The sequence below is a fragment of the Alosa pseudoharengus genome, unplaced genomic scaffold (assembly GCF_046254945.1).
Source record: "Alosa pseudoharengus isolate Yale_2024_CS ecotype anadromous, Long Island Sound unplaced genomic scaffold, YU_APseudo_1.1 YU_APseudo_1.1_scf_9, whole genome shotgun sequence".
NCBI lineage: Eukaryota > Metazoa > Chordata > Actinopteri > Clupeiformes > Clupeidae > Alosa > Alosa pseudoharengus.
Window position 1 is genome coordinate 21862294 of NW_027468881.1, and position 25069 is coordinate 21887362.

The window sequence follows — 25069 nt, forward strand, 5'->3', positions numbered from 1 at the left end:
ACAAACGTTTCTGCTATCGATGTCATTAAACATGGAGCCCTACAATTAAGTGGTGGTATGAACATTCATTCAATGCGCGTCTGCGCGAGAGAAACTGAAACTAATCGATAACGTTGGTATCAAAGCTCCGCTTCAACCTGTTGGAAGGCTATTTATTTATTTAACGAAACTTAATAGAACGACGTTTTTTGGAACTTCCTTAGAAACAGAGCAGATCTGTATAATACACTGTATAGCATTGAGTATTGTATAGTCACATTTCAATATAACGTGGCCAAGAGTTATTGTAGCCTTCTTTCTGGGTACATGTAGATGAGCCCTATGACCCCAAAGTCTGCCATGACCGGGCCTCCGGTCAAAGAAGTTTGAGAAAGACTGGTCTATATAACCTGCATCAGAATGAGGTTTGCAATGGTGCGCCTGAAGGCACAGGTTGAAGACCCAGTCAGTTACGTCACAATATGCACATTTGTGTAAATTCATTCCTACGTAATCACCATGATCAAAATTGTACTTTTTTTTTACTTTGAATCTTGAAAAAAAAAAACATATTGACCTACCTACCGACCCATTTTTAATTTTTTTTGGCTGTTACTGCAAACAAAAATATTTTTAAGGATGGCCTGAGTGGGGAAAGCAGATTAGTGACATTCAGTGGCATTTGACTCAAGCAGCTTTGTAAGATGTTTACAATGATTTGGAAAGGATTCAAAAGCAATCTAGGATTGAGAAACAAGTATAGAGGAATATACATACTTGTCAAATATACAGGAATATTAGGGGGGAAATACTAAATTGTTTTCATAGTGAAAAGAAGTCGTTTGAAACTTGGAACTTGTATTGGAACTTGGAACTTGTATTGGAACTTGGAACTTGTATTGGAACTTGGAACTTTTATTTCAGACTCAGCGGAAAAGGGCGCGAGTAGTGAGTGCACCAGCTGTTTTATGGAAGGCAACGATCTGTCTGAGTTAGTTCCTGTGTATGTGCCTTTTCTCCTTGGCAACTGCAGGGGATTCCCCTTTAGTCTTACTGGTAATATTTGAGCACCTTAAAGCTTTCTGTTAACTGGCACTGAACTTGTGCTGCGTCTGTTTTCCGTTTTCCTGGGAAGCTCTGTACTTGTTAGAGGAAGTGAAATGTTGTCCCAAGTCATGTCAGTTTACCACTGACTCACCTGTGGCTCTAGATCAGTGTTTCTCAAAGTGTGGTCCGGGGACCACTGATGGTCCGCAAGCTATCCCAAGTGGTCCGCGAGCAGACGTGGTACAATATAATATAGATGAGTTGTTTGCATATTGAACCAACTTGTATGTAAATCCAAACAGTTCTGCAACACTGTCTGTAAGATATGCCAGTTTAAATCATATGAATCCTCTGACACAATAAGCAAAGTGCAAAGACAATAACCAAGTAGGCCTATTTTGTAGGCTAATATACTGTTGAAGTAGGTCTAATCTTTTTTTTTGGTCTGTGCGTTTAGTGGTCCTTCATCTGAAAAAGTTTGAGAAACACTGCTCTAGATGAATGATTTTAAAACACTGGATCTGGCAGAACTAATCCTTAACCATTGTATTCTTGGTTGGTGAGGAGGTTCAAATGATCTTATTAAGTGTCAGATGTACATGCTTAAACGTAATCATTGTTATAGCAGAGGCATTTATCCAAAGCCATTTACAGACCAGGTATATGATATTTGCATAATGTATGTATCTCTTCCAAGGAGTCAGACATTTGTTGGCACCTTGCTCTGTCAGTGGAGTTAGAACTGAGCAAGGTTATCAGGTATAATGTGAATGGTTCCCATCATGCACATCAGGAGCCCGTTAGGTAAAAAACACAAGTCACGAACCTTTGAAGAATTAGAATTGGGGGGAAATTACTACAGTCATTTCCTGTGTATTAGCCGCATTTTGTATAAACCGTAGGACAGTGTTTTATGTTAAAAAAATGAAACCATATTAATACCGTATTAACCTGTGTATTAACCTCATAGCTGAAAAAATGAATGTATAAGCTGCGGCTAATAGTTGGAAAATGACTATTTAGCCTTTGGCGTTTCTTAGGTGTGTGTTTCTCTTCAGTAGCTACTAGCTATGTGTGAGAAGGTTAGTTGAAGTGTACAGTGTGTTGGTTGGGAGTCTTGCCTTTTTTCTCTGCGTCAGTGGTGGGCTCCTCTGCATCCGGCAGTCTGTGTGTGTGTGCGAGACAAAAGGCTGGGCCTCTTTGCATGCAGGGCTGAGATTTGGGAGCGATTCTTTGTCGAATGCCATCTTTCAGTGGCCGGGGCCACCGCTGAAAGTTTCAGTTCAGATTTGGACTCCAAGACCGTGACCGATGTGGGAACATGAGGAAGTTGCTAGAAACATTCCAAGTTTGATACTCACACAAGTGTGTCTTTACATGTGATCATTCCATATCTATTCCAGTTAATTTCAATCTATTTGTTCTATTTATTTGGTAATGGAGGCAGTTGGATAATGTAAGCCTGTATTGTGCAGATAAATATATGGCAAAAGTGTGGAAGCTCTGTACACAATCAAGGATTGATAGCCTCCTCACCTGATCTTATCTAACTGCTTGGTGCTGCGTCATGCCGCAGCCTCTGTGTAGATAGAGATCATATTCTGATAGACACAGTGTGCTTGTATGGCCTAAGTATATCTGAACCATTAACCCATATACCTATCTTTGGCTCAGTCTTAAATGGCAGAGGGAGGAAGAGTGAGTGAGTGAGTGACCGAGTGAGGGTGAGTAAGAGAGAGATAGAGAGAGAGAGGTAGGGAGAGTCATAGCTCAGCAACCTGTGCTAAAAAGAATGCAAATCCCAAATCCAATAATCTCGGTTCTTATTTCTGGCCTCGGTCCAAGCTCAGCTGTGCCATACGCACTTACGTACGTTCATTCGTTCCTCCTTCTCCTCAGTTCACAGTGTTCCCCAGGAGTCAGGAATGCTAGTCCCGCAGGGAAGGAAGGGTTTCTGCTTTCTCCCTGCACAACAATGACCCGGTTGTGAAGGCTGGTCTGTCCTGAAGACTGAGGGGGTGGAGGACCAGGCGCACCCTCAATTGGAGATGGCAGAGGCATCTCCTGTTCCCCTCTGCCCTCTGTGGTGACAAGGAAAGTTAGCAGCCCAAAACCTTGTTTTTGGTTTACTTAATTTTTGTTGTTAATTATACCCTGTGGTATAAGGCCTCCATAGCATCATTTCTGGATGTACCAGTTTACACATAACACAATGTTTACCTAGTGCAGAATTGATGCTTAACAGATAAGCATCAGCCGTTGCCTATGTCATAAAAAATTTGGCCAATGGCCGATATAAGTCAACAAGGCCGATATCAACCAATGCTGATGTTGGGCCGATATATAGGTGTATACCTATGAACTAAATCCTGACTTAAAGGGGAATTGTAGAAGAATGATGCCCACTGCAGAAGCATTCATTTTTGGTGTACTGTGGCTGTAGCCAGTGCTGTGGTTTGGCCCAGTTTATATGTATTAATGGGAGCAGGCATGTCTTGACAACATTGTGAATTCCTGCCCATTCAGCACACACAGCTGCCTCCATCATTGCTGCAGCTTTGTGTGTGTGTGTGTATGTGAGACGGTGTGTGTGTGAGAGAGAGCGAGAGAGAGTGTGTGTGTAGGAGACTGGGGTGAGTGATGGAGTCAGAGAAAGGCCATGTGGAAAAAGTGGCGAAGAGAAAAGCCAAAGTTTCCACTTTTGAGGGTTGATGACTTAAGCACTCCAGTGCTCCTTGACCCCTCGGTGTTTATGCCTGTGTGCAGTGATTTCAGCATTTCCTTCTCCCGGTCTGTTTGCTTAGGTAGACAGCCTAATGCGGCAGCCACTGTTGTCTTTAAATGAACCGCAGAAGTACATTCCAATATTTGCTGTGAAGTGAAGTGAACCCCTAATGTTTGCCATTCTTGACACTGGGCACAGAAGTTTTTGCTGTTTCCTATGAGACCAGGAAACAAAGCTGGGTAGTGCCTGGCAGGCTTTGCTTTAGGGCAACATGTTCATGTCAGGTAGACTGATGATGTGTTACAGAAACAGGAACATTTCACTGTGCAACAATTTCCTCTAGACATTAACAGGTCCAGCTTGATAACAGGCATGCTGCACTATGTTCAGGAAATACAAGGTGAAACCCGGCAAGTGCTGATAATGTATTGATTCTCATATAGTGACAATCAACATGTTATGTTTCCATCCTCTCCATTCTGCTCTGGGTCAGTAGTAGTCTAGCAGTTATTTGGTGAGTAAGGGGGCTTTTAGGACTCATTTTCAAGTACTGCACATGGATTGGATCACCGGTGGAATACAATATTAGCTGACGGGGATGTTTTCAGAGTGTCGTTGAAGCTGAGGAAGGAAGGATCCTAGGGAATTGTTTTGTTTTGACATGACGTCATATGTTTAAAAAGATAGAAAAAAAATGTTGAATAATCCCCTGAAAAAACACTAATTTGAAGAGGGACTATTTCACTTTTATGCAACAGGGGAAAATAACATTAGTTTTGTAGTTATTTGTTACCCATATTGCCAACTACATCAAAGTTTCCTAGAAGTAGAAAAAGCAAACCAAATGCTTAGTGCATGTTGAGCGTGTTTGTGTAGGATGTCCTGTGTGTCTTCCTGTGTTCCCACCTTGTTGATTTTTGGCCTTAAATGACTCCCGCTCCAGAGTTTTCCTTAATGCGTTGCACCCTAGGATCCCAAGAGTACAGCCGCCGCTGGAAGACAGAATCTTCCCCACACAACCAGGAGTCACGGCTGTGTACAGCGTGAGTACTCCCCACATCTCATCCTTACCTTATACTCATGAACACACACATTCACACTAGCACATGCATTTACACACACACACACACACCATACAGGCACTCCCTCAAACTCTGACACTGAAAATCTGTCATAGTCTGTCTCTTTTTCTCTCTGCATTCTCTCTCTCTCACCCTATCTCTCTCTCTCTTTTTTTATCCTTTCTTCCTTTCTCTCTCTCTTTCACTACCTCTATATCCCATGCACGCAGACACACATTTGCTGGTCACTGACCAAGCCCTTTAGCTGTTGTAGGAGAGTGCACACTAAATCTCCACAGCTGTGATGGTTGAGAAGGGCACATTCGTTCGGCTCCATCTCTTGGACAGTAATACGAGAGAGCCAGAGCACTGCACTGAGCCCTGGGGAGCCCACAGCTGTGTCTCTCCCTCTCCCCCTCCCCTGTTGTCTCTCTCCCTCTCTCATCCCCCAGCCCAGCCTAGCCTACTGTAGCCTAGCCCAGCTGCAGTAGTGAAAGCAGCACTAGAGGACCTGAGCAGTCCAGGCTCCTCTGAGACCATGTTGTTGTGGAAGTTGAGAGGGAAGGGAACAGAGGGAGGCAGAGGGGGGGGGGGTGCTTGTATGTTTTGTTTTGTTTTGTTGTGGAGCGTTTCTCTTTTTATCCCCTTTCTTTCTTTGCTGAGCTGGTGTTTTCACACCCCAGTGGTGGTTTCCTGTGTTGTGTGGTCAGAATGCCTAGACCCCACACACACACACACACACACTCATATAAACACACACACACACACACACTCATATAAACACAAACACCCTGCCTACAGTCTTTGAGCCACAGGTCTGGTCCCTGTGATCTCTCGCCTTCCATGCCTCTGCGTTCCCACACTCCCCTGCACCCTATACCACCACCACCACCACCCCACCCCCTCCATCTCTCTCCTGGAAAGCTCCCGGGCTGGTGGATAAAGCTACGTAATCCAGCCTGCTAACACCACCCACCACACAAGTGGGTCACCCGCCCACGGCCACCTCCACCTGCAGGGCTGTGAGAAGCTGGATGTGAGAGATTCACTTCAGAGCAAAGCACAATCATGCACCCAAGCAGTCAGTGCAATCTCGGCCCGCACTGTTCACACATAAGCTTAACCATACTTCGTTATTTTTTTATTTTTTTATTATTATTATTTTTTAAACTTTGTTCTGTAAGATGGTTTGTTGGTACCTTGTTGGGACAGCTTGTTAATTGACAGTAGCAGACACCTGCTACAGGAGAACACAGTTTTTTTTTTTTAAAAAAGAGAAAAGTAAAGAGCTTCCTTTTAAAGGTGACCAGCAGTATCCCGTCATCTGGCTGCCTTTTGCTTCCAACCCTGCCAGCTATCCGCTCCACCGAGCCGAGAGGCACAGGTGTGGGCCTCCTGGTGGCCGAGAGCTGCACAGGGGTGGGGGTTGGGATGGGGGGGGCAGGTTAATCTGCTTATCATTTCTCCCTGCCTGCTTGTACAACCCTGGGCTGCAGCACCACCTCCAGCAGCAGCAGCAGTGGGGCCTCCCTGATTGGTGTGCAGCCTTTTTTGTGTTGTGCTTATTTAACGGCCGCTGCTGGGTTGAAACTTAAGAGGCGTGGCGCTGAATCTATGTGTAAGAGATGAAAAGGGGCAGAGTGGGAGAGGGCAGAGGGAGGTAGGGCAAGCGGGCGCGGGGGGGGGGGGGGGGTGGATGGAGGGGGGGGGGCAAAAGGGGGTAGGGGGAGCAGGGGTGCAAGAGCCACAGCACCACCGGATGGCTGTAGATACAGAGCGCAGAATTGTCTGTGGAGGGTGGATGGCTGGCTGGCAGCATGTGTAACTGAAGCAGAGGGCTGGCACTCTGCCCAGGAAAAAGGAATGAGAGGGAGAGGAAGGGAGGGGGAACCAGTGAGGCCTTGTCCTCATCCAGCCCCAGCCAGCAGCCAGGAGTAAGGTTCTCTCTCGTTTCCTTTCTTTCCTTCTATTTTTCTTTTTCTTTCTTTCCTTCTTTCTCTCTATTTCTCTCTCCCTCCCCCCTCTCTCTCTCTCTCTCTTTCTTTCTTTCTTTCACACACACAGTCACACACTCACTCCCTCTTCCCCACTGCTCCTCTCCTGTAATCCTAACTGTTCTGTCTCTGTGTAGAAAGGCAGAGTCAACGAGTTCATTTGCTACCTGCCACCAGCTATGTGTGTGAGTAAAAAGAGGCTGTGTGTGTGTGCGTGTGTGCATATGTGCGTGTGTACGTACAGATGTGTGATAGAAATGCTGATTGTGTGTGTCTGTGTTTTCAAGAATGTGTGCGAAGAATATGTGAGGGATCGAGAGAGAGAATGTGTGTGTGGTGGAGAACCTGTGTGTGTGTTTCTCCATGCAGTGGGATGGGCGAGGAGCTGCTGATCGCGCTCTCTGATCTTCTGTGTGTGTATGTGTTTCTTGTCTTACTTGGAATGATTTCAGATGTGTGCTGCCTGCTCTCTGGTCAGGTTCAGGCATCTCTAGATATGCTCGCTCAGCACTTTGTCTCTGTGGATTTGTTTATTTATTGAGTGAGTGAGTGGACCATGCCTCAGGGCTTCAGGGTGTTCTGATCCCAGCAAGGTGTTGTGTCTCAGGTCCAAAGGCCTTGGACTTTGAATATAGTGTATGTCTGTGTGTGCGCGTGCGCACAAGAGAGCGATGGTGCCTTCACACTAGAGCTTGAGTCGTTAGTTTGTATATTTCCTTGATGTGAAAGTTCCGAACATTGTGTCCAACAAGGGATCGTACCGGAGTCCTCCAGTAAATGGGGATCTGGGGAACGGCTTGTCTGAACTCCATTATGGTTCATATTTGGTTCTGATCTAAAACCATGAAGTCTGTGCCATTTATGACCACTGATGGATCCAAATAATCCCACTTAAAATAAAACACAGCTAAATTATTTATGAACTTTTCTGAAGAGCCAACAGTCTTATATAGTGAGGAGAGGAAAGCACTGTGGAGCAAGTGGCTGTAGCGTCAATACCACATTCTGGTCCAGGTATCCACGGGGACCCGGGCTCGAATCCGTCCTGCGGTCATTTCCCGATACCACCCCACCCCACCTCTCCCTCCCAATCACTTCCTGTCACTCTTCACTGTCCTATCTGATTAAAAGGCAAAAAAAGCCCCAGTAATTAAATATGGGGATCCAGAGGACAGCTAAAGTTTCCTGGTAAGTCATGCTTGAGGGTATGCATGTAATGCTCTGCAAGCTAAGCTACAGATTTGTAGCATTGCCAGCTCTCTCAGCAGTAACCTCCTTGTCCAAGCAGCTCACATCATTTATTACGGCTGAGCAAAAATGACCAAATGATCAAAATGATCAAGAAAAAAAAAAGGATGGCCTGCAGCTCTACTCTGCTTATTTGTATGATAACGACACATTACTTAGGTGTGTGACATAAGAAACGGTGGTAGTGTATAGGTTAAGGAGCTGGACTAGCGTGCAGTAGCCTGACAAGTTGTGGGTTCAACTCCCGGCTTCCACCGTTGTGCCCCCTTGAGCAAGGTACATAACCCCGAGTTGCGCCGGGGACAATGGAATCCTTTGTAATAGAATTGGCATACAAGTCCCTTTGGACAGCAGTGTCTGCTAAATGAACACATGTAAAAGTGAGAAGCCATGGTTTGCAACAGACTGACTAATGTGAAAGGAAAGGAGCCGTGGGAAGGAGGGAGCGAGGGAAGAATCACACTTGAGTTTGAGCCATCATATTGGGCCAGATGTGAAGGAGGCCTGGAAGAGTACAGGAAGAACCAGGGAGTGAATAGGACATTGTGTTGAGGTTCTGACTTTCTGTGTGTGAAGTAGATCAAGGTGAGAGATCAAAACTCCTAGAATACACAGGGCGTCTTTGCTATTTCGTTTTAGTTTTAAAATTAGACACTTTTGTGTGTGTGCGTGCGCGTGTGTGTGAGCGTGTGTGTGTGCAGTGTGTGTGTGTGTGTGTGTACAGTATGTATGTGTGTGTGTTTGTGTGTGTGTTTGTCTTATCTGTGCAAAGACATGTCATTTCTCCTTTATATATTGTTCTAATGCCAGCATGCCAGTGTGTGTGTGTGAGTGTGTGTCCCACCTGTCTTGCTGACGCCTCCCCCCCTTGTGTGCTGTGTGTGCTGCAGGTCCAGAGACCTCCGGGCCCCCCGTACACAGCCCATGAGATCGGCAAGGCCCACCCCAACCTGGCGGCCACTCCGCCGGGCCACGCCTCGTCTCCTGGCCTCTCTCAGGTATCAGTTTCCACAGTATCCACTGCGCATCTGTACGGCCACCCTAAGGGCTGGGAGGCAGGCGGAGGGGTGAGTTAGCCCACCGGTCGCCCGCGCTCTGTCTGTCCACGTCTCACACTGTCTGTCTGTCTGTCTGTGGTGCTGTGTGTGTGTCTCAGTCAGGATGTGTGTGTGTGTATGTGAGGGAGTGTGTGTGAGGGAGTGTGTGCGTGTGCGTGTGTGTGTGTGAGAGAGTGTTTTTCAGGGAGAGTGTGTGTATGTGTGTGCATCTCTGTGTGTATATATTGCTATGGGTTGCGGTCTGTTTGTTTGTGTATGTGTGTGTTACTGAGTGTTGTTAAAACGCCGCTGGTTTCTGGCGGTGCCGTCCCTCTCGCTGCCATTGGACCGTTTGTTGTTGTTATTGTTGTTATTGTTGTGTCTATGGTTTCTTGCTGGTGTTCTCTGATTTAATTGTTGGACTGGGACTCCCTCGTCATGTTGTGTCATGTTATTCTGACCTGTGACCAGATGGACATTCTGACACTTGTTGCTGCTTGCTTGTGTAATATGAAGAAAATGCTTTTGGTTTCCAGGAAGGAGAAAAAAGCATGACAATCACTTTTAGTTTCGCTTATTGGTAAACCAGCCCTTTCATGTCAAATTGAGTCAACAGTGATTCATCTGAACCAGACAACAACTCTATTCCTATTTCTCTAGCTCTATTTGGAGTGATATCTGTAATAACAGTGAAGTGTTTTTCTACTGGATATTACGGGTACCATGTCATGAACAGTATTGTAGTTGGTTGTAGAATGATTTAGCCTCTTCTAGTCTCTTGTCTGTCAAGTGTCTCTTTCGCAACCTAAGCGAGGAGCTTTGATCCAAGTCCGTAAATAGCTCCAAAAGACTAGTAGCGGCAGCAGCAGCAGCAGTAGCCATGCCATGAGTCTGTTTACAGAGCTGTCACAGTGTTGTTAGCACAGTATGTCCAGTCACCGTGCCACGTTTGTCATGCCCTAATGTCTGTGTTCAGATTCTCACAATCACTCAAACTCACACACACACACACACACACTCTGAATCACACCCCACTCTCTGAAAGCATTTATATGATACGGTGTGTAGCTCCCTGCCGTACCAGGAATAGAAAAGATGTCACAGTGACTCAGCTGTTCTTGTGCCGCTCCCCACACCCCACCCAACACACACACACACACACACACACACACACACACACACACACACACACACACACACACACACACACACACACACACACACACACACACACACACACACACACACACACACCAACGTCTGACAAGAGTGCTCACATTTCCACATTACGGCTGGAGAAGGAACTGCACCGCCAGCAGCCAGCCTGTCCCAGCCCCAGCCTCCTGTCCTGGGCGGGGGGGGGGGGGGGGGGGGGGGGTGTTCAGACCACACTATTAATAGTCCCATGAGTGAGTCTTCCTAGGAGGCACAATCTGAATCACAACATCCAGCTGACACACAAACACTCAGCACTAGCCCAAACACGCACAAACATAACCTTGAGTATCAACAAACAACAGTGGCACATACACAGGATCAGCCTCCTAACCCCCCCACCACACACACACACACACACACACACACATACAGAAACACACGCACACCTGTTCAGCCTGAAAATTAAAAACAAACTACACTGGAAGCTAGCCAACACTGACACGTACCGGCTTTGCCCTCAGTGCATAGAAATGCAATCACTCTCAAACACACAGTGAAACACGTTGAAGCATTTGATGGGAATGCTACCTTGTGGGTCTGTGCAACCAGACATATGCAAATACAGCATGGCCGTTGTACACAAGTGAGTCACAAGTCCATGCAGACGCAGAAGCTAATAGCCCTGAGCGCATCCTGGATGCTGACCACACCAGTAAACAAACACGTAGGCAAGTCAGAACTCCATGTTGAGGTGCAGAGCAGAGGGACTACAGTGGGAGCTTGTGGAGGAGGAGAGGGGGGTGGAGGAGGAGTGGAGGAGAGGGGGATGGAGGAGGAGTGGAGGAGAGGGGGATGTGAGCAAAAGAGATGGAGGATGTTCCTAGAGGATTTCCAGTTGAAACAGTCAAAACCAAAGCAGATACTTTGAAATGAAAATTAATCGGACTTTAGCTCAATGCTACATTTTTGTTTGTCCCCAAGTTACCATTAAATACATGTTTTCTGTGCCACCGGAAATACCTTAGGAACGCACATGTTTGTGTCTGCAGTATAAAGGGTCTGTATAGACAGTGGTGCAATGAAAGGGTGATATTAAAAAGAAGAGAGGATGAAGGGAGTGGAAGGCAGGAGAGAGATGGATAAAGTAGGGGATGAGAGAGATGGGTAAAGTAGGGGAGGAGAGCAGACATGAGTGAAGGATTGTGGGGAGGAGTGGTGTGATAGGTGGAGGAGAGTGGAGATGGAGAAAAGCAGAGGATGAAAGGAGAGTTGAGGGAGGAGAGCTGAGAGGGGGAGAGGAGGGCTGGGTAAACGAGCGGAGCAGAGGGGTGTGCTGTACAGCGGTAAAGGCTGGGCCATGTCCTGTCGCATCAGCCCACACTGACTGCATCCACACGTCCATGCTCTCCCCATCCCATCTCTCTCTCTCTCTCTCTCTCTCTCTCTCTCTCTCTCTTGCACTTGTTTTCTTCATGGTTTTCCCTCTCAGTTTTATGTCTTTTGCTCACCCAGTACAATTTCTTTCTCTTTGTGTCTGATCTTTGTATTCCTCTCGCTTACTCAATCCATCTTCCTCTATCCCCCTCTCTCTCTCTCTCTTTCTCTCTCTCTCTCTCTCTCTCTCTCTCTCTCTCTCTCTCTCTCTCTCTCTCTCTCTCTCTCTCAATCCCTCTCTCTCTCTCTGAGTGAGTGAGTGTGGGTGGCAGATTTGTCAGTGTCAGCAGACCGCAGTGTTTGAGCCGGCAGGGAGTGGACGCTCGTTGTGCCTCGTCACCCTACACACACAACTCACACACTCAGCCTCTCTTTCTCTCTCTCTCACACACACACACACACACACACACAGATGCTCACACCCCCACAAACGTGCATGCACACACACGCACGCACGCACGCACTCAAAGCCAGGAGGTTGCTGTGGTTTCTCATTCTCACTGGTGTGATTCTGTGGCGTCTTCTTCTGTTTTGAGGCTGATCCCTAAGTACTGCTTTTTAATCCTCCCCTCTCTCTCTCGGTCCCTCCTTCTCTCTCGTTCTTTTTCCTGCTCTTCTCGTGGACATCTCCCTCATCTTCCTCGACTGCTGCTGCAGTCTCCTTACAGCTCTGGGCAGAATGCAGGCACCAACCCGCTGGTGTACTCCCCGTCGACGCAGCCAATGAACGCACAGCCTCAAAGCCGCCCGGTAAGTGCCCGCTAACTCATCCCTTCCTCTAACCTTTCACCTTTCACCTCAGTCGCAAGGGGGGGGGGGGGCTCCGAGTTGACTTTTGGGGTAGTTAGATCCTAGTTTTGTTTGTGAGCGGCGTCTGTCACTCGTTCAGATTGTTAGTGTGTAGTTTGTTTTAGCTAGTTTGTGTGCACTGAAGTCGTCAGTTGAATGAGATGAGAATGGAATTGAATGGAATGAATGAAATGCTGTGGGGTTTAGGTGGTCTCTAGGGCTTACTGACCCTCAGTGACGTGTACGTGTCTGTGTGTGTGTGTGTGTGTGTGTCTGTGTCTGTGTGTGTGTGAGAGAGAGAGAGATAGAGAGAGAGTGTGTGTGTGCAGTGTTTGTCTCCACCCTGCTGCATGCTAAAGTAATCACAGCCTGATGAGGCACTGCTTCTAGGGGAGGAGAAAGCATTGATCCTCCACCTACTGTGTGGTGGCAAGATGCTAGTCATCACTCTGTGTGTGTGTGTGTGTGTGTGTGTGTGTGTGTTTTGTTTATGTTTTTTTCCCACCATAGAGTTTGATTAGAGCCTAAGGAATGATTCCGTTGGTACAATTCCTCTGTAGATTACAGATATGCTTTGTGCAGGTCGATGTGTTGCTCACAGAGCTTGTGATTATGCAGAGTGTGTTTTTTTCTTGCTCTGTATTTCCTGCAGTGATTGTTCTCATGATCTCTCTCTATCTCACGCTCCCCCCCCCCTCTCTCTGCCCCCCCCCTCTCTATGCATCACTACCTGACTCCACCTCAACTGCTCCACACAGTTTGCACCGGGGCCTCGTCCTACCCACCACCAGGTAACTTACACCCTGCATCCCCCTCCCCCTGTGTGTGTGTGTGTGTCTGTGTTTGTGTCTGTTCTCACAAAAACTGCACTTGGGTGGATGTTGTGTAGTGTTGTGCTGGGGTGCTCACTCGTAAAGTGTTTATTTGCTGTCCTGAAGTCATGGTGTGCCATCAGTATTGATCACCGTGGAGGGATCGATTTGACATAAGTGCTTTTAAAGAGCCACATCCGTGGCAGCGATGACTCGATGCCATCCTACAGAAGATAAATGTTGTGTGTGGTGTGTGTGTGAGAGGGAGAGAGGTGTGTGTGTGTGTGTGTGTGTATGGACCTAAAAGAAGCTTGGCAGTAGATGCTTTTAAAGTTGGTAGGGTCCAGTTAAAGATCATTCCTTACAGGCACACACTCGTTCATCACATTTTCAAGGTGGTATTTCTGTGTGGCATTATGGTTAAATGTAGTGTAAAAACGCCTGGTGTTTATAGGATGTTTGCTTGTATTATTGAGAGCAAGGAGTCCCACATCACAGGTTTGACCCCACCGTGGTACAATACTGCACTGACCGCACAGACTAGCGCACCTGCTGCACCCTCTAAATGTCAGGTCAGGTGCGGGGAGGGTAGCACAGCTCAGAGACTCACCATTGTTGTATGTAAATAGCCCGAGTCCAGTTTGCTTAGGTTACCCAGGACTGTTTATGCTGTAAGCTAAACGAGCGAGTCAGATGTTTAAACATGCTCCATTAAAATGCATTCAGAAGGCGTTCTCAGTGGACCAATTGACACATGTTCAATGGTACAATCTTTCCCCTTCTGCATTACTCCGTTCAAGCGTTCACCCACCATGCATGGATAGCTTTTTAAGTGACAGCTATTTTAAGATATGGGCGAATATGGGCGTTGTAAGTTGTCCGATGGCTTCTCACAGACACGGCCCATCTCCAGGAGGTGCCGATGGGCTCTTTAGCTCCGGTTTTGCTAGCTGTGGTCCAGTGTTGGGGATAACGTGTTACTGTAATTTAGTTGCTTTATTGGGTAACGAAGTAAGGTAACACATTACCGACCCCAACACTGCGAGGTCTCTGAAAAGCTGCTTGTGTTGTGTTCCAGAGAGGCTAGCCCAGAGGAATGCAGGCTCATTGTCACTGGAAGAGCCGTGGGAGGTGGGTGGGGTGGGGGGTTCTGTGTGCAGGAGGAGTTGGGTTAGCCAAGTTCAACCCTACACTTCCTGTGTGTGTGTGTGTGTGTGTGTGTGTGTGTTCACACAAAGATGATGTCACCGCGTTGCCCCCGGCATTAGGCCCTGATCCCAGTGTGGCGATGCAGAGAGAGAGCTAGAGAGCAGAAGCTCGTCTCAAAGCACAAACCTTCACTCGCTTCCAGAATTCATGGCTCTCATGAATAGGGTCTCACACAAGTGTGTGTATGTGTTGTGTGTGTGTTGTGTGTGTGTTGTGTGTGTGTTGTGTGTGTGTGTGTGTGTGGTGGGAGGTCTGATTTTGTGTTAAGTCTCCTTTGTCCCGCCAACCCAATTAGCACAGTGTCCCACTAGTTCTTCTCTCTTTCCCTGCTTCATTATTCAAGGGAGGATTCAGACCCATTCAGGTAATGTAGAAAAGTCTCCAGAAGTGCATGGCATGACGCTTCCTCTCTCTCTCTCTTTATCTCCGTTTCCCCCTCCCCCCAAACACACACACACACACACACACACACACACACACACACACACAAACAAACCAGAATGCCGTCCTGTCTGCACCCAAGAGGAAACCAACCCAGTCTTTTATCTCTTCTTTTCTCTTGTTTTATATCCCCCTTCAGCATATCATCAAAGCTTCTGTGGTTTTGATAAGTGTTTGAGTCATTTATTGTTCGTAAAAAGGAACGTATAAAATCTGTACAAAGAAAAAACCTTTTGTCACGCTCCCATACACTGTACATCTCCCAAGTGCATGAGAAGTCCATATCCAGCATCCAGGAATATAAAATGGCTGGTTTAACAATATTATTTTTAATTTGAACTTTACACTGCACCAGTCATCTTCTGACCCTCCCATTGCGACCTGCTCGATGCCCGCTGGGCCGATACAACCCAGTGAGTCATGTCATATATCTGGGGCACCTAGAGACCCAAAGGCCGAGCCTTTCATTAGACAGGCCAGGCCCCTTCAGCGTCAACACGGCCTGTCAGCAGACGAGTAACGAGCAGAGGCCCAGTTAAACACTCTGTGATGGACAGGGGAGGTGTGTGTGTGTGTGTGTGTGTGTGTGTGTGTGTGTGTGTGTGTGTGTGTGTGTGTGTGTGTGTGTGTGTGTGTGTGTGTGTGTGTGTTGGGAGACATACACACACACACACACATGTACACACGTGATCTCCTCTCCTCTGACCATCTCAGGTCGTATGTCATCAGTGGCTTAAGCATTCCGCTACTGTATTCCATTCCGACCCCCCCTGCTGTTGCTGAGAACGATGTCACTGACCTTCCTGTAAATCACACAGTGGGCAGCAGTAAGTTTGATCATTACCGTGGCGACCCAGTTTCCCCAGAGGACCCTACACTGGGCTTCCCGCCTGTGGCTGTTATCTGCAACAGATAATTACTGCAACGTCTGTAACTTCTGCTCGTCAAACAGGAGGGGTGAAAGTTCAGCACTTGTGTCTGCAGACATTCAGACACATAGACCAAAATAACCTGTTTTATATGCATGACAAATATGTATATTGTATTGCTAAAGTTTATAGTCTGAATCACTTTTATAAGTTCTAGGGTATTTTATTTGGTTGATCCATGAGTCAAATCCTGTTCCAATAAGCTAAAAGAGCGTTCACTGCCCCTGCAGGTGTAATAGTCCACCCCAGTCAAGCCCAACCAGCCCAGTGGTATGAAACATTATGTGGACTTGCTTCTTTAGGGAGGATCGGGAGTCAGGATTTGATTTATCAGTGCTGAAGGCTTTGGATTAGTTTTCTCCAAACCTGCATCTGGAGAGTCTTCAGAGCCCAGACTATGTGCAGCTTTTTCCAGCTTCAAGTCACCTGGTCTCACTGGGCCATCTCGGCGCATCACAATGATAAAGTGTGACCAGGTGTGTTGGGGCAGGTAGAGACCTAAAAGCACACGGCATTATGGGTATAAGCAAGCAAGGAATGCTGTATGTGTGGTTAGATTAGAGCTTGGTCATCAGCTGTGTTTTGTTGAGCTTTAGAAACTTACCCTCCACCCCCCTCTCTCTATCTCTCTCTCTCTATCTCTCTCTCTCTATCTCTCTCTCTCTCTCTCTCTCTCTCTCTCTCCCTCTCTCCCTCTCTCTTACTCCAGTTTTTTCAGAGGACCCAGATGCAAACGGCGCGGGCCACCATTCCAAGCAACAACCCCTCCATCCGACCGGCCTCGCAGACCCCCACCGCCACCGTCTACCCCTCCAACCAGCCCATCATGATGACCATGACAGCCATGCCCTTCCCCTCGCCACAGACCCCCCACCAGTACTACATACCACAGGTCAGTGCTGTCCTCTGGAGGGAAGTGTGTGTGTGTGTGTGTGTGTGTGTAGGTGTGTGTAGCTGTCTTCCTCTGTTAAATCCAAAAGACCATGTGTGTATGTGTGGACACCTGTGTATGTGTGTGTTTGTGTGTGTATTTGTGTGTGTTTATAATACACACACTTGTGTGTACATATGCTCATGGTTAAAGAGTTGTCCTATGATGATTCGGTCAGCAGCATGCTCCAAACATAGCTCTCTAGTTTAAAAGGAAGGGGTTTAGTGATATAAATCTATGCTATAAATAGTGTTTTGTTTTTTTTCCTTGAAAGTTCTAAATATGTGTCATCCAATGGTATCTTGGTAGTCTTCAGTTATTCACTGTATAAAGCTTTTGTCTTCTCTTCATGTGAATGAATTAGAGCATGTTACTGTTCTGATGTAGCTGACTGTATCACCTTTCGAAGACCTAATTTTCTGTTCGCTCTGAAACCCAAACTAAATTTATTGTGTGTGTGTGTGTGTGTGTGTGTGTGTGTGTGTGTGTGTGTGTGTGTGTGTGTGTGTGTGTGTGTGTGTGTGTGTGTGTGTGTGTGTGTGTGTGTGTGTGTGTGTGTGTGTGTGTGTGTGCGTGCGTGCGTGCGCGTGCGCGTGCGTGTGCGTGTGTGTCTATAGTACCGACACGGTACCCCATATGTGGGCGCGCCACAGCAGTACTCCGTACAGCCCACGGGTCCCAGTACCTTCTACACTGGGCCTAGTCCAGGGGAGTTCCCCACGCCATATGGTGAGTTTGGGTCGCTGCGTCCAGATCTCTCTGCACTCCAGCCCTTTAACCCATATCAACTCAACAACAACAATTACATGATATTCACATGAGGACTGGGTGATTTGACCTAAACTAAATGTCATGCTAATTTTAGAAACTTACCTCGGTAAATCCATGATAAAATCCATGACAGTTTCTCTTGTTTCTCCCGTGGCAAACTTCATGGTGTGTTTCAATGATCAAACATATTTGTTTATGTACGAATTCCCATTTTGTATGTGTATTTCATTTTACACAAATATTATTTATCACATGGAGTTAAAAAAAGTGGATTGAGCAGCCTTGTTGAACACCTTCCTCCTCTTGTGTGTGCTTCTGGTTGCTCCCTTTGCGGAAACTTGACTCCCTGTCTCCCCTGTGTCCAGCGGGTCCTCCATACTACCCTGGCCAGCCTGTGTACACCCCCTCACAACCCATAATAGTGCCTACACCACAGCAACCTCCACCTGCCAAGAGGGAAAAGAAAACAGTGAGTATCTCTGCCGACCTGAATTACTCTTTAGCCGTGGAAACGCGTTCTGTACCGGTACGAGTGCTGTGTTTGAGCAGCTCCAACACAATAGGCTTTTGATTCCGAAAGAATGCTCTCTGAAATGTCAAACTGAAGCCGCTGTGAAGATTTGCATAATGAATGCAGTCTTGAGGGTCGCTGGTAGTTCCTGGTGCTTTAGTGATGGGCTCTGTCTCTCAACGTCATTGTCCTCCAAGATCCGTATCCGAGACCCCAACCAGGGTGGCAAGGACATCACGGAGGAGATCATGTCTGGGGTCGGCGGGAGCCGCAACCCCACCCCACCTGTCGGACGGCCCTCCTCCACCCCCACCCCACCACAGGTAAGGGCGCAGGCAGCGGCCGACTCCAGGTAGTTCCTCAGAACCTTCTCTCCTCTCTCCCACTCATCACAAACCTCCCTCGTCCATCTCCTACGAGGCTGTAAATTGCACACTACTCTGGTAGTGTACGCTTCTGAAAGCGGCCCTTTGCCCAGATTAAGCCTTCGATAGCCATGAACCACAATGACGAATGACTACTCTGTTTGTCTGGGTACAAATGGCAAGGTTTAAAGCAACTCAAAACGACAATCAAACTGCATATTTGGATATAGAATTTTAAAACCTCCACCTTCTTTCCCTATTGGTGCTCCTCTGCTTCCAATATCAGAACCCAACTGTAACAAAACAGACAGGGCTTAATAGCTCTTTTGGCCGAACACAGCGTTCCTATTGGCTGATTCGCTGGCATTGTTTGAGTCCCTGTTCCTTCTCTGTGTAGGCCTTAGAATATCTCCTCTGCCTCGGCTAGCACTGCCAGAGCCCTAGCTTCTTTGCCATCCTGCTATGACCTGCTAGCTTCCTATAGAGAGCTATGGCAATCTGCTGCTCTTCAGTCTGACCAACACTTGAATAGGACATTCATAGCCGTTTAAATGACGACTTTTATTATATATAGATTACTTGTATAATGTATATAATGTGTATAGATTCCCTTTCTATATGATGAAACTTCCTGATCAGTATGATCATTAGGGCTGCACGATTTGAGGAAGATAGCCAATTATGATTTATCAAACAAATATTTAATTTTTGAAAGCTTCAGTTTAATATTCCTAATTTCGTTTTTAAGTTGGGCCCCATCTGATTGGTGAGCATGCCTAGTGCATGTCTCTTACAAAGAGGATGACATGAATATAAAAATCATAGATGTGACAAGATTAACCACAGTTGCGATTGCGATTTGCGATTAGCTAATTGCATCTGTTCAAAACTGCAATTTCGATTAAAGATCAATCAAAGATCATCAGCCTCAATCAAAGATCATCAGCCTTAGTGCTGATGTTGTATTCAGTGTTGAGTGAATGCAGTAACTGAAGCAGGTAAGGTTGGATAAAAATGCCTAGATGAAATAGGATTGTCCTCTGATGTTGGAGATCTTTAATGTTGGTGCCATCCTTACTCTTCCCCCCCATGATGTTCCCTCCACAAAAGAGCCGTCCCCAAGCCCACTCTTCCCCTGAGCCAAGCCTGTGGCAGCGGTAGCGGCAGCCCTCTCTCTGTCTCTCTATCTCTCTCTGTCTCTCTCTGACCCCCCCTCCCTCTCTCTCTCTTTGTCTCTCTCTCTCTCTCTCCCCCCCTCTCTCTCTTTGTCTCCCTCTCTCTCTCCTTCTCTCTCTCTCTCTTTCTCTCTCAGCCCTGCCGGCCCTGTTCTCACGCTGGGCTCTGTGAAGGGAACACCCACTACTGTGTTGTGACTCTTTGCTCCTTGTCTTCTCTCTCTCCCTTGATGTTAACAGTGTTCGTCTCTCCTCTCTTTCCCCATTTCTGTTGTCCATTTTGCCTAACCCTCCCCACCCCACTCCCTCCACACACCCCACCCAAACCCTTTTATGTGCTGCTTCTGACCCTCTGTGTCCACGCCACCACTGCCTGCCTCTCTGCCCCCTCCTTTCCTCTTTCCCTTCCTTCCTTCCCTCCCTCCTAATTTATCTTCTACCTTTTTTTGCTTGCTCTCTCTGTCTCTCTCCTCCCTCTGTCGCTATCTGTTCTCTGCTTTTCTTTACTCTATCTTTATTCCACACTCTGTCACTTCCATATTCTATCCGGCCCAATCTGCCTTCTCACTCTTTTCTATTACTCTATTCTCTCTCTCTCTCTCTCTCTCTCACACTCTTCCCCCCCCTTATTTCTTTCTCAATGATTCCTCCTCTTTTTCCTCTATTTCTCTTTCTTCCCTAATCTCTCTCTTTTTCTCCTCCTGTAATTACGCTCTGTTAAACGCACCATTCCAACTCAACTCCACCCAAACAACCCCAACTCTCACCTTTACCCTTTCCTGCTTTCTGCTCTGCTCTGCTCTGCTCTGCTCTGCTCTGTCCGTCCACCTGTCTGTGTGTCTGTCTGTGTGTGCTGTCTGTGTGTGCTGTCTGTGTCTGTGCACTGTCTCTGTCTCTCCGTGTTGCTAGTTTTTATGTCCACACCCTCATTATCCTCACATTTTCTACCTCAAATCCCAGCAGCTGGGCAGCCAGGTTGCGGATCACGGGCCCGTTGTGTATAACGTGGACGCCGCGGCCGCCGCCGCCTCCTCCGCCCCCGCTGCCGCTCTCGGCCCCGCTCCCCCCCTCGACTTCAAACCAGGTCAGGCCTCTTCCTCCTCGGGCACGGCGTCGCCTCCCACACACACACACACACACACACACACACACACACACACACATATATGTAGAGCTGCTAGTCTGTAATAAACCGTGTGTGTGAAGTTGGATGTCTGTTTTTGATCTTTTTGTTTCTCCTCCAGCGTTCAATCTTTACACAGATTTCTTGTCTTTGAAGTGATAAAGCTCTTAGACTTGGCTGTGGCTTTGTGTAAACACATACACAAGAGATACATGCTAATGCGCTAGTGATATTTTTATAACATCTCATTTTGCTGTCTGTTTGTTATTGGATACTTGGTCATTTTTCGTCTTTGTGCCTCCATGCCTGGCGCTGTCTTGTGATCTGTAGATGACAAGCCAAAACTGGAGGCTGTGACACTGAAGCCTTCATCCCCAGGGCTGCGACCGCCAGACCCTCCTTCAGAGCGAAGCGGACCTGTCCCACCACACGAACCTTCCACTTCCCCCTCCCCCTCCGCATCTGCGCCTGTGCCCGCCACCACCACCATCACCTTCTCTTCGTCTGACAAACCTGAGCTTCCTGCCTGCAGCCCGGAGGCAGGACCCTCTTCTTCCTCTTCCTCTTCCTCTTCCTCTGTAACTCCTGCTACAGCACCAGGCCTTACTCTCATGGCTAAACCAGAGGCCGCAGCTCAGACCCTCCCAGAGCCCGCTCCTCGCTCAGAGGAGCCCAGACCTGCCCCGGTGGCCCCGAGCTCCACCCTCCAAAGGACCCCTCAGCCCGAGGCCGTACCCAGCCTCAGCCCTAGCCCCAGCCCCAGCCCAGCCGACCTGGCCCCTGTCAGTCCTGCAGTGTCCCCTGCTCCGAGCGCGGCCATGACAGCTGTTAATGGTCTGGCTGAGGCTGACTCCGCTAGCTCTGCTGCCCCTATAGCCGCTGCCACCACCACCACCACCACCACCACCATCCCCACCACCACTGCTGTCAGTGCTGCTGCTGATGCTGCTGCTTCTGCTGCTGCTGTTCCTTCTGCTTCCTCTCCGTGCAACAGCTCCAGCCCCCAGCCCAGCTCAGAGCCTCCCCAGCTGCCCGCTCTGCCCCAGCTCAGCCAGACGAGCCCAGCGCAACTGGCCCCGAAGCCCGAATCAGGCCTCAGCGCTGCCCGGACTCCAAGGGAGCCAGACGCTACCGCCACCGCCACTGCGGCCGCCGCCACGCCAGCGGTGCCCAAGGAGACCCCTGAGGCTGCTGCTGTGGAGCCGCCAGCCGTTGCCATGGTTCCTGCGCCAACCATCTCCTCCACAAGCACCTCCACCTCCATCATCACTGCTGCTGTCGCTGCTCCTGTCGCTGCTCCTGTTGCTGCGGGCCCACCCCCAGCTCCAGCTCCAGCTCCAGCTCCTCCCCCAGGCCTGCAGCACCCGCCAGGCCTGCCCGTACCCCAGGCGCTCGTCCAGGCCAAGAGGCCCACGGAGGGCACGGAGGCCCCCAAGGCGGCGAGGGTAGCAGAGGTCACACGCGAGGAGAAAGCGGACGCTCAGCAACAGTTATCCAGAAAAAGCTCAAATCAAGGTGACCATGCAGGTGTTTGTTTGTTTGTTTGTTTGTTTATTTATTTTTTTTTTTTTTTTTTTTTTTTTATTAGTGTTTATGTGACAGGGGCAGATACAGTGTACATAGACAAACTGAAAACAGCTGTCAGATGCAAGTATCACAGTGTTTATAGCTAGTGTATAGCTAGTTAACACTTGTACTTGAGGTATTCTTTTTGTGCTGGCGTTCAGCACCTGTGCACTGTAGACGAAACGTTCCTACCACTTTTATTTATTTTATGTTTACTTCATGAGCACACTGCAGTCCATTAGCTCTGGGATTATTCTCTTAAGGGTCATTCTTGTCCTTATTTCTCACATGGTGTCTTCTTTAGAGGAGAATTAACTCTACACTGCAGATCTGAAATCAAATCAAAGTCAATTTCGTACGTCACGTATGTTCATATTAATATCACTGGTTTCATTTGCCACTGCAGCTACACCTAGTGCACCAAAGACCTGGAAGAAGCCCAAAGAGGAGGAGCCTTTTGCGGGATCTGTCCCCAGTGCGGACAGAGAGGTGAGACGACCCACATTGCTTAAGGAATATGTGTATTTGGAATTGCCAGCAAATACACATACAAATTCTCTCTCCCTGCTTTCTCGTCCCTTTAATGATTAGTGATTCTAAACATGAGGTGTGTGTGTGTGTGTGTGTGTGTGTGTGTGTGTGTGTGTGTGTGTTCTCCAGGAGGAAGCGCAGGAGGGTGCATCCACTGTGGCCGTGGACAAGTCCAGCCCCAGTCCGCCTCCCGTGGAGGTCAATGATGAGGTTGAGGAGAAGAAGCAGCCGTTGGCGCCCACGTCCCCGTCTCCGTCACCACCGGCCGTGGTAGCGGTACCGGCGGCGCCGGTGGTGGTGGAGGAGAACGGCGAGCGAGATCCAGAGCCGATGAGGAACGGTGCTGAGCACACGTCCGAGACGGACAGCAGTGACAGCGGCCTCACGCCCGGCCCCCGGGACGGCTCCGGCGACCCTCTTCCACGTGAGTGCCCGTCTCCTCGCGCACTCCAGTGTGTCTTTACGACAGCGCTCTCTCTCTGTACAGTTAGTGGTGACTGGGGTTTTTCTTCTGCTGGGTTCACATGCCCCAGTTTATTTATTTTCCCCTCCCTGAATGCGTAGTTGTAATGGGCCAGGCGATCAGAATAGATTGGATTCAGCCAGCGTTGGAGGCTATGGCACTGAATGGCACCAACTCAATTATAGATCCAGACTAGGATAAAACCTCAATTACTGCAGTACTTTTTTTACCTTGTCCAGATGGAAAAATCCGGACATTTTGGAAGGCTTGTTTTTCCCTCACCAGCGCCTCAAGACAAAATCGGTGTCTTTCTCAAAAGTCTCGCACTCTCAAGTGCAGCTTGTCTTGTCTCACAGTAGATTACGAGCAGTACGAGCAGTATGCTATTAATACTATGAGGTCTAAGCATTAGAATCGGGCCTGTGTGTGTCTGAGTGCGTGCGTCCTTGCGTGCGTGTGTGTGCGTGTGTGTGTGTGTGTGTGTGTGTGTGTGTGTGTGTTGAATCGAGAGTCTGCAGCCGGCTGACCACTGCTGTTCTATCTGAATTGCAGAACTCGCTGAAGAGGACAGGAAGAAGCAGTATGACCGGGACTTCCTGTTGGGCTTCCAGTTCATGCCGGCATGTGTGCAGAAGCCCGAGGGCCTGCCGCCCATCTCCGACGTGGTCCTGGACAAGGTGTGAAGACGATGCCCACTCCCTCGCTACCTCATGACCAAAACTGTTACTGTTACCATAGTCACTTGTCACTTTTACTTTTTCTCCCTCTTCCTTTCACACATACTCACACTCGTCTTTTTATGACGGTGCTCTCACACATAAACACACACACACACACACGGACACACACAGAAACATATTATCACACATAAACACACACATACACACAAACACAGAGATACACGCTGGGTGTTAACCACATTGGGTTTTGTGTGGCTAATACAACCTCTAATTGTGATCTGCTCAGACAGACCAGAACGATCTTGCTTGCATTAAGGGCCGTTCACACCAAGAACAATAACTACATATCGCCTTAGCTAATATGAATGACAATGTCCACACACAAGCTGTAACAATAACGACATGATGAATGATATCATTGGGGATCACTTTCAGAGCGATTTTGAGACTGATTAAAAGCTGCCAGCCAACCAGAATCCATCAATATTAGTCATCACATTCAACAACACGAGGAGAGACCTTTTTTTATATAGTTGGTCAGTGTGGATGCTTTTATGGTTCTAGTTCTAGTTTTCGTTCCTGGAGTGAACGGCCCTTTATTGTCAGACATACCAGAATGCACAAACCCATGTGCAAACCACTAGTCTTATCTCATCAGTGTGATCATATGCACAGATGAGGTCACATCATCAGTTTTGGACACGATGTCACATCTGAGGGTCATATGACCGTGTCATTGTGAACTGATGAGCCATCATGACCTTTTCCACTTACTCACTTTCCTCTCCCCAGATTAACCAGAACAAGCTGCCGCAGCGGACGGTGGACCCGCGAGTCATCTCACGGGGGCCAGATTTCACCCCAGCCTTCGCCGACTTCAGTAGGCAGGTCACAGGAGGCAGAGGAGCACCGGTGGGTTACACACACACACACACACACACACACGTAAACACACCCACACACATGAGGCATTTGGAATATTGAACTGAATCAATTCATTACCACATAAAAAACATATTGCAATATCTGTTAGATATTGATATTACATATTTTCCCAAAATCGTGCAGCCCTACATTGCTAACACACAAA

The 25069-nt window shown here is 47.9% G+C and overlaps 1 protein-coding gene across 9 annotated transcripts in view; it reads left to right on the forward strand.

Annotated features, from left to right (window-relative positions):
• The window catches only part of eif4g3b (eukaryotic translation initiation factor 4 gamma, 3b), a 47244-nt gene that overhangs the window by 2753 nt on the left and 19422 nt on the right, over positions 1-25069 (forward strand). Inside the window, exons 2-17 of one of the 9 annotated variants that reach the window (XM_076275912.1) lie at positions 4695-4794; positions 6944-6991; positions 8945-9121; positions 12341-12433; positions 13231-13263; positions 14837-14857; positions 16573-16755; positions 17412-17523; positions 17931-18034; positions 18274-18399; positions 20577-20700; positions 21070-22254; positions 22712-22794; positions 22966-23260; positions 23852-23976; positions 24772-24891. In XM_076275912.1, the coding sequence (XP_076132027.1) occupies positions 4695-4794; positions 6944-6991; positions 8945-9121; positions 12341-12433; positions 13231-13263; positions 14837-14857; positions 16573-16755; positions 17412-17523; positions 17931-18034; positions 18274-18399; positions 20577-20700; positions 21070-22254; positions 22712-22794; positions 22966-23260; positions 23852-23976; positions 24772-24891 (2929 nt within the window). The remainder of the gene's footprint in view (positions 1-4694; positions 4795-6943; positions 6992-8944; positions 9122-12340; positions 12434-13230; positions 13264-14836; positions 14858-16572; positions 16756-17411; positions 17524-17930; positions 18035-18273; positions 18400-20576; positions 20701-21069; positions 22255-22711; positions 22795-22965; positions 23261-23851; positions 23977-24771; positions 24892-25069) is intronic. The other 8 variants (XM_076275913.1, XM_076275919.1, XM_076275916.1 and 5 more) reach the window with 8 other exon arrangements.